Consider the following 13,344-nt stretch of genomic DNA (forward strand, 5'->3'; position numbering starts at 1 on the left):
ATACTTTACTCGGGTAATACAACTTTAACTCTGAAAAGCAGTCTGGAAAACAGTAAAATATTCAAATGCACAGGACTTTTTTTTAAATTGCTCTTTCACCACAGCAAAGACATACTACGTCTACATAAAATATTTTTATTTAAATGTTTATAAAAAAATCTCTCTAGTCTTTCCAATATATGAATGTACAAGAAAAACACCTAACAAATAAATGGTGTATTGCTCCCACTTGTCCAAACCAAAATGTACTTTTGAGGGTGGTTTGCTGTTCAGGTTATTACTTTGTTTAAACTGATGGCTCCTTGTTCTCCAGTCAAAACTTACTCTACATTTACGAATATGAAGGAACTTTGAGCTAAATAAATCCATTCAACACATACACTGTAAGTATAATATGTTACACTGTAGTTACAGAACTGTTACTCAGGTCTATAAAAATTTCATATACCTATACATACTAACTGAATTGAATTCTTTACTTCCCACATATCCTGTTCAGAATACTCAGGAGTTCTCAAGTTCCCAGGTTTGACTCCTCTCCCTTGGGAATCCTGTCAGCTGTCCACTGCTATCAGTATGTTTTATGACTCCACCCCTTCACAGAGCAGGCGGATTGTCTTTCCCACCAGCTGCTGAGGAGAATTCATGTGGTCGGTGTTTGCAGTGTCCTTGGGTGTGGCGGAGGGTGGTGCACGAAGGTCGGGCAAAACAGGAGGTCAGAGTTCGAGAGCTGCAGTCACAGGAACCATCCTATTAGGAACACGGAAAGAGCATGACTGAATCTGCACAGAACTGCGGTAATGGTAGATATCTATTTTTGCATTTCCACACCCACCAGAAAAAATTCATATAAATTCATTTTTGATGATAGTCAGATTAAGGGAGTGGTAGAGAGCTGCAAAATTGCCCAAGCATTTAATCCCATGATCCTGATGTCTAAGCTTTACTTTTTACTTCAGAGAAATCTCCTTGTTGTTCAGGTGAGGATTTGTTTAAACTCTCTGTGTGCAACTCACCTCCACAGCAGTACTGCTAAGACTTTTCTCCTTGCCGACTGGTGTCTTGTTGGTTTGACTCTGATTTTGATTTGATCCTGTCTCATCTCGTTGACTCTGCTTCATAAATCTACGGTTTACTATCCTGGTGATGCTGTCACTCCTAACAAGCGGGGCAGCAGGGAGTCGTGACGGAGGGCGTTCCGTTTTCTTAGGTCCTGCAGGACCAGTGTGATCTCTGCGAACCACAGGGGCCTTATCTCCCCCAAGGCTGGGCTTCTCTCCACGGCCACACACGTTACGCAGGAACTCCTGGACCAGGCCGTATTTGGGGATCCCTGATGCCTTTCGGCCGGTTGGTTTATCACTACCTCCAGCAGGCGTGGAACCAGGTCGAGCAGTGGTGGAGCGTGCCCAGGCTGAACCAGCAGATCCTCGCTGGGGAATACCCCACAAACCCCGCTCCCTGGGGGTATCTAACCTGGACGGCGGGGTTAAAGAAGAAGAGGAGGACATTGGACATGAGGTAAATGAAGACGAGGAGGAGGAGGAGGAGGAGGAAGAGGAGGAGAGTAACGACGAAGAAGCAGAGTATCGGCGTTGTAGTTTGGGAGAGGTGGAACGGGTAGGAGACTTCTCTCCCTTTCCAGTCACCCTCTCCAGCGAGGAGGAGATCTGTGGAGCACGTGTGGATACAAAAGAGGTGACACGAGGTGACCACTGTCTCCCCAAGTATGTACCTCGGGGCCCTTCAGTTTGTAGTCCGACACTGGTCATTTGTGGCTGGGCCCGAGTTTGCGTGCCAGTACTGACAACTCCCACAATCAGGCCTCCGGCGTCCCTCCCTCTCCTCCGCTCCAGGGAGCTGGGATGAGAAGCCTGTCGTACACTAGCTGTCATCTCCTTCATGTCATCACTCAGGTTAGCTGATGCTTCCAAATCATTGAAAGGAAGGGCTGAAATGCCAGGGGGCTGGAGATTACAGGATGAGGGAGATAGGATGACGCCAGTGCCTTGGTACTCAAAAGGAAGACAACCATGCCAATTATCATAGCTTGTGAGCCAGTCACCATTCTTGTGCTGCGACCCAGTTGTGTGACAGGGAGGGTTCAACTCCTCCTGCCTCTCCTCACACTCCTCCTCTTCTTCCTCCTGCTCGGTAGCTGTCAGGTGGATCCTACGTGCTGACGGAGGGCTATAATAGATGCGGAGTGTGGACTTCTCTGGGGCTGTGTGACTCCTGTGCAGAGACTCAAGTCTCGTGTTTAACCATGGGAAGCTAGGGGGCAGAATGGGACAGTCCCAGGTCTTGCACAGATCGTCTTTGTCCATTAATGCTGCCTCACGGCTGAGGTACTGCCAGTTCTTGGTAGATGCTCTTGTCATTGTAGCTGTTCTGTGATTTATTCTGTTAGAATGAACAGTGTGACATTTTATTTGTTTAGATTCATTTATTATGTTTCTCTTTACCAAAAGGTCATTGTTTGTGTGTGTGTGTGTGCGTGTGTGTGTGTGTGTGTGTGTGTGTGTGTGTGTGCGTGTGCTGAGAACTAACCTCTGTCTTTCTTTCTTGGCAATGGAAGCCTGAAACACATTCAAATACAGTAGGCATTGTCATTCTTATGCTGTATCCATTTTCAATAGACATGCTTAATACTTGAGATAGAATGATCATGCAAATGAAGTTTATAACAGAATGTCTACTTTGCTTGTACTACAAAGATAATTAAAGTCAAATTTCAATATGACTTATAACAGATAAAAGGAAAGACAAATCTCCATCTCCAAATCTTCAGGACATATCCCCAAAGTCAGTCTGAGTATTTTTAGACATATAGTAATCAGTCGAAAAGTCCTGTCTTCTTTTGGAAATTGTGTCAGAGAGGAAAGGAGGGATTACACTGTGCTTAGTACTGAAAGAGCAGAGAAGGAGATTCATGTGGAGGGGAATTTTTTGTGTGTTTGGACCCAGGCATGCCGCTAATCCTTAACGCATATATACATAGAGCAGCCAGAATGCATTTTACTCTAAATTTGTGTCCTTGTTCGTGATCCCAGAACCTGGTAAATGATGGAGGACCAATATAGGATGATAAGACATAAAAGTTATAGTGTACTCGTCCTGTGAAGCAATATGACAGAACAACAGTGTGTTAATAACACCCACATCAATATAAGTTTTAGGTTTGAGACCCTGGGATTCTTTACACAGTGATTTACTCTTCATGTTTTTGCAAATGTTTAGCTGTAATATCTGTCCAGCTTCTCTGAGCTACCTCTCCTCATGTCTTTTTTTTTTTAATACTCATGTCAGAATGGTTTGGCTGAACCCTCTCTGAGTCAAAAGGCCGGATTGCAGCTGATGCCTGTGTTCACAACGCTGTCCTGCAGTCCCAACAGGGGATTAGCCTAAATTCTGTTGGCACGCGTCATTTTGTCTCCCCCCCCACCCACACCCCCCCCTCACATTCCCAAAGACCAGCAGTCACAGATCCCTGGTGTTCCTCTGTTCCCTCAGAACAAGCCTGCCATACAGAGCCAATTGCTGAGAATTAGGATTTGTTTATATGTTTTAATCGTAAGGAATTAGAGGTACCAATTTTAGTAGGGTAATGCCGGTTCAGTAGCTGTTACGGGCTGATGAGGGAAGCATATAAAATTTGAGAACGACTAAAAATACTAAAAGATTATTGGGTAAGATGAAAGTGCAGGAGGCTTAACAATATTGTAAAAAAAGAAGAAAAATCAGATGAAGAACATAATTCTGAAATATTACATGTACTTCTGTAACAGACAGTGTGCCTATTTTTTATTCTAAAAATTAATATTTTATGGTACTCTATGTGCTTCCACTTCAATGGTGGAGCTCTCACCTCAGCTGTTGTGCAGTTCCTCTGGTGGTTTGGGTTTGAACCCTCCCAGTTCAAACGTACTTGATTGAAATGTTCCAGAAGCTCCTGCCTCTCACAATTCCAGCTGCGTTCACGAGCTTTCAGCTGGCGTGTCAAGTCCATAACCGCTGCGTAGGATTCAGCTAAAAGTTGCTGGAGTTTCTCAACATTATCTTGTTGCAACGTCACCTTGAGGTCTGAGGAACCACCTCCACCATTCTTCACGGCTGTGCCCTCCAACTGTTTACGAACAGAAAGATGTAGAAATCAAAAATAGAATCAATGCCATATCAATGAACAGAGGAATGACGACCCATCGCTATTATAACTACCACAACCCCTATTTATAAGTCTAAGGCTTTTCTTTGAAGTATTCTGTAAAGAGGAACAACATTTCATCTAAAATACTCTCATGAGGGTTGGTCATAGATCACTGGTCTTTACCGTGTTAATATGGCTCCTCAGCTCAGTCGATTCAACAGCCCAGGCAGCTTTGGCACGAGCAAACTGTGTGGCAATCTCCTGACCCATCCGGTGCTCTTCCAACAACTCGGTGCTCAAGTCCTGCAGTATCATCTTCAGGTCCAAGAGAGTTGTGCCAGGCATCTGAGAAAGACAATCAGAGGTAAACCCAAAACCGTCTACTGTCAAAGGTCTCCATTCTATGTGGGTGAAATATATACCTGTCCATTTCCCTTCTCCTGAGGGCTGCTCTCTGTTGAGTGGTAGGTCTTTTTGCCTCTCTGTAACTCTTCCATCAAAAGATGAAGATCCTTCTGGCTATTTTCCTGGTAAAAAAAATAGTTCAGAAAAAGTAGAATGTTAACTTTCACTATATGACCCACTATCACGTTCAGTTTCATAATAATGAGTTCCCCAACAACGCCATCACCAGCTACTGCCAAATCTCATCTATCTTAATTCATGCTTCATCAATCTCCTTCCTGCTCACCTCAAACAGGTTCTTTCCCTCTCCACTGGGCCTCTGTCCTTGTCGCCACTGCTGGAGGAAACAGCGGAGCTGGAGGATGAGCAACACCAAGTTCTCTTGATTACCTGCACTCCTCTGAGAGTCAATGGAAAACAGACTATTTTCTTTAGAGTAGTGTTTCAGTAGCTCTTGTGTCCTGGACAGATTCATCTCTGCTGTATTTAAGTCTTCACATGTTACAGTAGGAAAATTATTTGTCTCAGATGGTGCTGAGCTCAACAGGGCTTCCACCTTTCCCACTAGAGTTTTTAATTGGGCCTGTAGAACCTCCAGTCCACTGGTCAAGGGACTCAGCATGGGGTCCAGAAGCCATGGGTGGGTCTTGCTTTTAGCATCTGGTTCTGCTTTGTTAAGGTATGGTGAACCTGAATGACAGTTATGGTTTGAGGAGGGGGAGTGGCCATTTTTTGAGGGTGCCACAAAGCACTGGATAGTTGATCTAACAAGAAGAGCTTGGTCACGTATGGTGACAAGGGTCTCAAAGTCTTTTGGGTTGAAACTGCAGCTTGGATCTGAATGGGCTTTTCCACTATGCTGTCCATCTTGTTCAGATTTCTCCTGGTCATTGAGCTGGTCTTTCTCCCCACCCACTGGCCCCTCTCGGAAAATATGTTTGAGGGGATGCTCTTCTGAGCCTGCCACTTCAGGGTGTATCTGTTTAACCACCAGAACTGTGTTTACATCCTCTTTCTCTTGAAAGCCAAGATGTCCCTCTTTCAGATCCCCACCAACAATTTTTCCTGGTTCTGTCATACAGAGAGATATGGCCAGGTGTTCTCCTGCCCCCTCCATTGGCTCCTCCTCTTCTTCTCCTCCCCCACCCCCTCCTAGTCTCTCTCGCAGTTCACTCATCTCTGCACGGAGCCCGCGGTTCTCCACCTCCAACTCCACAATGCGGCGACTCAGCAGTGTGGCCTCCTCCTCTACCAGACGCAAGTGAACTTTGACTTCGGCTTCACGGGTGTGGGATGAGTTGGATGCACCGGCTGCAGCCTGGGATGCATCAACTTCGCCATAAAGGATGCGATACCTGGCCAGTTCCTCCCGCATGGTCTCACACTCCACAGCCATTTTAGTCAGCTTCTTACACATGAGTGCTGACTCCTCTTTAGCAAAGTGCAGCTGGCATTTCAGATCAGCATTGTCATCCTGTAAAAGATGTGATATGAAAACAGTAATGAATAAAATGTAAAAGATAATCATAAATAGGAACAAATAATGTCTTCATAAAATATCAAATGATGTAATTACGTATAACTGGCAAAATATGTAAGCCATTACACTAATACAGTGATGCTGATTTAGCTGGTTTTAGAAATTATCAAGATATTGAGACAATACAATTCATGTTCTCTACCTGTGGGGAAAGTTTCTTCTCACTCCTGCCAGAAGATGACTTCATATTTCTTCTCTTCAAAGAATTCTATAGATTCAGTAAGATGTTAAAAATATTAGACAGGTTTAGGGAGGTATTTAATTTTTCCTGTTATTACACATGAGAGAAGAGTTTTCCAAGTATGTTGCAACTATCATAACCTCCAGCCTTCTCTACAATGTCCTTCTTTGTAAAACATTTCATTTCAGAATGTGGACTTCTAAATTTAGTGAGGTAATTATATTTTAATGAGTATAATCTTACGGAGGGAAAAGATTTATACAACTATTTATAGTCCCGCAGAAGCACTAACTCCACACTCACTACATTTACTCATCCTCACACACTTAATGCTGACGTAATTATTGCCATATTTAAAGAACACAGTAATATATACACTCTCATTCTCATGCAGTCTAGTAGTACAAAGACATAACTCTAACACTACAAGACAAGTATGTGTGTTGTTCTGAGAATGACAGGAATGTTGAATGATATCAGTTTCTCTGTCTTCTGCTCTGTCTGGTGCCGAGGCTAGGTTTAACCTCTGAACAGCAAAAAGGGTTCAGAATGACTCTGAGAGAGGGAGGGGGAGAGAGAGAGAGATAGAGAGAGTGAGAGAGAGAGAGAGAGAGAGAGAGAGCGAGCTACAACAGCAATACAAATTAACTCCAGATATCTAAGCACTTTAGATATCTATTATTTTGTCTAAGACATATATTGTATGAAACTGATGTTTTATTTACAGCAAAAGTAAAGACACCTTTCACAACATCAGTAGTTAATGTTCTCTGAAGTATTACTATATTTTCAGAGCAAATGTTAAGTTAACAAGCAAACAAGGCAGATGAGGTATACATGGCACTTCAGGTATAAATATTGACTGATAACAACATTCTGACAGCTATGAATAATTCCGAATCAGTCAAACCAACATTATTTTGATGGGTCAAGCGTGAGGCTGCACTATTCTAAAAGTATCTCTACTTCACCATTGCTATCGTGGTTTTGGTGATTATCCTGCCCTGTGCCGAGAGCTGAGTCTCAGTAGAGGGCTGGATAATCTGGTTGCAGGTGATTTGCTCGACTGGTGAGGATCAGAGAGAGGCAGCAGCTGTTTGAGATGAGTGGACAGGGCTGAGCTGCTGCTATCCCAGTTTAAGCGCAGAATCCTGGATTACACTGACCATGTGTAATGGACAGTACGGTCACCACAGGTAACCAAACTTCAGACATGAGTCCATGAGACAGATTAGAAGCAAGAGTGAAAAAGAAATGTTTAAAAAAGTTGAGTGAGTGAGTGATTCACTGACTGAATCAGTAAATGTGTGTGTGTGTGTGTGTGTGTGTGTGTGTGAATGGTTGTGTGTGTATCTGATGAAGAAACTGAGGTCACAATAGGGCAATGTGGGATTTAATGTTTTCAAAATCTTTCAGATCTTGCATGAAACGTTTATGAAGTAAGAGCGTGCCTTGACCTACATTTCCCAACATGTTGGCCGACTTGGAACCAGAGAGGCTGGGAGACAGGGATCACCCCCATAGATAGATGTATATTTATAGACATTTGCTTAGTCTTGTCTCCACTCCCTTTTCTCTATCCCTCCCTCTATGTCTCTTTCTGAATACACTAGTTAGAATGTCAGCTGTGACTTGAATTTGAACCCCTAAATGCCATGCCGCCTCACCCCGTCCTGCAGTCAGCTGTCCGTCATGCCAGTCACGGCGCACACCACCAGTCAAGGTTGGACTGACACCCTAACCCACTATGTTAGACTGACACCTTACCTCACTATGCTAGACTAACACCTTAACGCACTATGTCTCTGGGGCTGACTTGCGGAGAGTAAAAATGATTAATGTGCTTTGACATCATTGTGGATATCTAATGATCAGGGGCCCAGTAATATGGAGAAGTGACAAGAGCTCTTAATAATGGGCCAGTGAATGGCAAGGTGAAATAGAGATGGTAGAAGCAGACCTGGGGCAAATGTGTATTTGCTCTACTTCAATAAAAGGATCCAGATCCCAATACTCTTCAGTGCTACCTTTCCCAGTGACCTAGCTCTCTTGGCCACTTCTCTTAATTGACAGAGAGAGTGAACCAATGACAAAGTCTCTTTAAGTGATTCATGTGATGTTGGTTTGGTATAGCTTCAGCACATTCTGAAAGAATTTTAGTAGGATTACATGAGAAGGACACAAGGCAAAGGATCTATGAAAGAGAATTTGAACATGGCCCAAACATTCGAATAGACTACTATAAAGACCTTTTCACACAAGTTTAACTAGGGACTTACGGAAGCAAAACATTTTAGCTTGCCGCTCGGTAGTCAACTGCAGTCAGTTTATAACTGCCTTATATGGAAGTACTCCTACACAACAGAAATGTTTGAGGAAGTATTATGAGACGGGGTTACTACCTCACGGGTTTTGTCCATCTCAGCCTGCAGAACCTGTTTGGCTATCTCCAGGTCCTGTAGCCGCTCTCGCAGTCCTTCATTCTCCCACTCAAGCTGGGACTTCTTCTTTTGCACTGCTTCCAGCTCACTGTGCAGGCGGAGGGATACGCTTTTTGCCACCTGTGAGAGTTTCAAAAATGAATCATCAACAGGTATACAGCAAATCATAAGTTCACTGGACCGAAGATGAAAAGTTTTGCAATAAAGCTATTTCACTTTACTAAATTCATTTCTTTTGACTTTTCGAAATAAATGCAGTAAATGAATGAAAACTACTACTTCAGGTATCATTGTTTCATTTTTTTCAGTGTTGGTCTGTTTCTGGTGTTGCTAAGATACATGTCTAGCGGCAAGACAGTGGGTGATGTTTAAGAATGCATGTGATTAAGTGATGGCATTTAGCACATGATTCTGTTTTGCCACAGAACACAGTCTGAAGAGCTGCTCTGCACTTCTGCATTCAGACAACAAATCCATTATCTGGCTCATGGAATTTTATATCTTTATACCACATTTTGTACCTTTAGCAAGAATAAAAAGGTTTGTGTGTTTTATGTCAGACAGTGGGAGAGAAAAGGAGACTGGGAGAGACAAGCCTGAGGAGGAATGACAGACAGAGGAGAAATATATTGAGAGTAAAATCAAGATCAGATTCCAGGCACTCCAGAGTGGCATCAGTGAAACAGTGATGGTTGAATATTGGATGTCTTATGGAAATGTAGTAGTTGACTTGGTGTGGAGGCTCAGTGGTGATGGGTGTGTGTGCGCGCACACATACACACACACCCACACACATACATACACACACACACACACACACTCACACACACACACACACACACACATACATATACATTGGCCAGTTCACACAAAGCAGGGTATCCATTTCTCTCCCATGACTCAAAAATAGACAGGGCATGGGCTATGGACAGCTGTGCACGGAGTCTTCCCCTACTTATTCTGCTAGTTGCAGTTACTGAAACAAATGACACTCCCCCAACACACACACACCAATTGTCTATCAATCTGAATAATTATCGTATCAATTTAATCTGTAACCAAATAATTTCTGTCAGTAATAGAAAAGAGGATTTCAAAGTCTGTTTAAACATAGCAGCATTTACTGTAATTGAAGGCAGGACAATGTTGAAACCCAAAAGTGCGTACTGCTGACATATGCTTGTGCACGATAAACAATGCGAGATTACAAGGGGGTTTATACATTGCACAGAGCAATTTTCAACGGAAGCAGCCATTTCATGTGGTTTCCCCCACTGTGTTGATAGTTTTTTAATGGCTCTGACGTTCTTGAAAAAATCCCTTCGTCTGATTGGCTGATGAGTTTAAACCAAGGAATGCTTGAGCTGTGAGTGGCCTGCCGCAAAGGAAGAGTAATGTTCGCCTGGCAAGCAGAACATGAAGCATTTTTCAGTAAAAGTTAGCTGGACCACCTCCAGAGTGTGGAAACTACACACACACATACACACACAAGCACATTCAAACAACTCCTCCACTTACTCAGTCACACATGGACTCCTTTTCCAAGGCTTCTAAAAGAGTAAACCTTCCAATAAAATCTTAAGTCTTAAGGCTTGTCCTCAACATGGGTCATAGAGTTACGGTTAGTGGTATATGAGTAGTGGAAGCATACCACACTACAATAATCAGAGGATGTTGAATCACAGACTTACAATATACTGAATCATGGGCTGCTTTTCACTACAATGCTTAGCAATGTCAGTGCAATAAAGACTGAAAACAAGTACGACTAAGGATATGTGTGGCCAGAATTCACAGAGGGAAAGAAGACATAGAAGAATTATAAAATTTAAAAGATTACATAGAATGCATTACTGAATAAGTCCTAAGAAAATATTGCAGTTGTTTTGAAGAATCCTGTTTAAATTCTTCTGAGGACATTTCAACTGTAAGCAAATATTTGAATTACTACACATTAACTCACTCTTTCCATGTCCATAAACCCACTTGAGCACAACACTCTGCTTTAATGACCACACACACACACACACACACAAACACACGTACTCACCTACATACAATCTTGCACACATAAAGAGACGCAAACTCACCCTAACATCATGTTCCAGAGACCGAATGAGCTCTCCATCCACCTGACCTGTCTGGGCTACACGTAGACTGCGTCTCTCAGCTTTCCTTAAGCGATACTGCAGGACGCGGCAGGTCTTATTGGCCTGGTCCAGCTGCTGCCTGAGCTCCTGAAGCTGATACACGTCCTCCTCCATATACATATCCCGCATCTCCAGCATCTCTGCCCGCAACTCCTCCATCTCATCCTGTAAAGAGGACAAAGGTAACTATAGCATTTGATATTTGTTCCCCTTAACCATTCATGAGTCAAGGATGTACGGATTGTGATGCGCCTCTCTTGTTAAGCAGGTGTATAGGTACTCGACCATTAAAATCATACTCATGGGGAATGGAAACAGGCCACAGGCCTTTGAGTATAGGTCATCTACAGAGTAGGTTTTGATCTTGATTCCACCTGTGGCAGTTCTGGATTTTACAGTAAGCACACCCACATGTGGACAGATGTATCAGTGTGCCACAGCTGACTATAAAATCGTGCCATCTTGGCACACATGCCACATTGTTTCCTTTGGCAGCATAAAATACTTTCCTGACACCATGGTCTAATTTTCCCTTTAAACACCATGGGCATAATTACACAAAGCTTAACAATTTGTTTCGCTTGTGTATTGACCTCGTCCATCTGTTGTGTGTCAGTGACAATAAAGGATGACACATGGCACTTAGCGAAAGCAAAAACCTAATCGGGTTTCCCAAGAAGATAAGTCCTAAATACCGTGTCACGTTCGGCTCAAGGTGTGTTGACTGATCTTTCAGACCTGACTGATATGATAGCGACATATGAAGGAAATATGCACAATATGCACAAAATATGCACAATAAGTTCCACAGAGTATAATTTAGTTATCACGTAAGTCTAGTCGCCAGCAAAATTCACTTACTTTTAAGTACATGTTTTCTGATCTAAGATCGTCTATCTCTCGGACTAGGTCGTCGTGCATGCCATCCACAAATCCTCCTGTGAAATCAGAGAATCCTCCAGATGCGCTAAAATTTAACCTGCTGTCAAGTGATGCAAACGACCGCTCGTCTCCAGGAGAGATACTTCCCTCCCAAATGCCAAGCCCTGCTGTCAGGGTAGCATTGTCTATGGAAGAGTTCAAAGTGTCACAGTCATTTTTAATTTCTGATATATTATCTGAGAGGTCACGGGACATCCTTTCTGTGTCGGTACCCTCCTCACGGCTGCTAGATTCCAAGTCACTACTCTGGGCGTCCGTGGATAGTTTGTTCTCCTCTGATGTGGATTCAGAAATCTCAGAACCACTGTCCGTGGATGACAACTTCCCCGTGGCGCAACCAGAGTCCTTACTCACATCGTCAGACGTGTTGCTGCCATCTGACAGTTTACGTCCGTTCGACGATTTATTATGCTTCTTCTGGTTTCCAGTATCCACCTGTGTAGTGTCTTCGGCCCGTCTAAATTTCTCAAGTTTCATGTCCTTGCCACCACTTGGTGTACGACGGATAGTAACCGTGCCTGGCGCTTCCCTGGACTTGATCAGTGACCAGCCATGATGGTTATCTTTGGATTTAACTGATGACACTTGACTTTTCTTCTTAGGATTGACCTGTCCCTGCTGCCCTGGTATCTCCAGCAGATGTCTGCGCGCCGGTCGTGGCTGTGTGTGGCTGTGCGCATCTCCGTTGTCCATGCTTTGCCCTTTCCGTCGGCTCTTGGCTGATAGCACATGAGAAGGAGGATTCGCTTCTGCTTTTGTTCTCGTCATTCACGAACCTGTAAAACTAGATATATTCATTGATTGATGAACGACTTAGGTTTAAGTCAATTATTTTCACAAGGGAACTCAAATAACACAGAAAAGGATTTAGCAGCTTGTGAAAGCGTTCTTCTTGTCAACCGATGACGATATTTGATGTTAGTTTGGCACGTGGATTTAAAGTTTGCAAAAGTTGATCTCTGTATGTTTTCCTGATGATTCTTCCTAAGAATGACTTTCTGGGCGCTGTGTGCAAGGATATCTGACTTTGAATGCCCGCCCCTTTAAACGGTTAGCTCTCCTCCTCCCGAGCGCATCCACGGTTTTTCTGCTCTTGCTTTGATTACGAAGTTATTCAGCGCATGTCCACATGATGTAGTACCATTTAACAGTTAGTCAGTGCGATTCCTAATTACATGTATTGCCTTTTTATAGAGAGTATATATAACCAGAGGACCCCCTCGTTTTCACATAAAACTTGGAAAAATGACTCTAAAATTATTATAATGTTTTTAAATGGAGTGTCCATAATGCCACGATTCCTTTCAGCAGATTAACCGCTTCAATTTCATGGCTGTTACTTACTTATATATATATATATATATATATATATATGTGTGTGTGTGTGTGTGTGTGTGTGGAAACGTTCTCTATATTCAAAGTTTTCCATGTAGACTCCATGTAAAGTCAACGACTGGGAGAGAATTTTGTCCTGCCATCTTGTGGTAAACTACCACATTGCTCCAGTGGTTCCTAAATCCTAAATAAAGCCTAAATCT

At 43.1% G+C, this 13,344-nt stretch overlaps 1 protein-coding gene across 1 annotated transcript; it reads right to left on the reverse strand.

Annotated features, from left to right (window-relative positions):
* Positions 1-597: 597 nt before the first annotated feature.
* LOC115806909 (protein SOGA1) lies at positions 598-12,208 on the reverse strand. Its single transcript, XM_030767764.1, has 12 exons — positions 11,995-12,208; positions 11,726-11,913; positions 10,805-11,029; positions 8,676-8,834; positions 6,235-6,300; positions 4,839-6,026; positions 4,637-4,674; positions 4,331-4,541; positions 3,929-4,126; positions 2,551-2,579; positions 1,017-2,403; positions 598-750 (listed from the first exon to the last, which is right to left on the reverse strand). The coding sequence occupies exons 1-12, from the start codon at positions 11,999-12,001 to the stop codon at positions 598-600; spliced, it is 3,849 nt and encodes a 1,282-aa protein (XP_030623624.1). The 5' UTR covers positions 12,002-12,208.
* Between the last annotated feature and the right edge of the window lie 1,136 nt (positions 12,209-13,344).

The sequence above is a fragment of the Chanos chanos genome, chromosome 3 (assembly GCF_902362185.1).
Source record: "Chanos chanos chromosome 3, fChaCha1.1, whole genome shotgun sequence".
Classification (NCBI taxonomy): domain Eukaryota; kingdom Metazoa; phylum Chordata; class Actinopteri; order Gonorynchiformes; family Chanidae; genus Chanos; species Chanos chanos.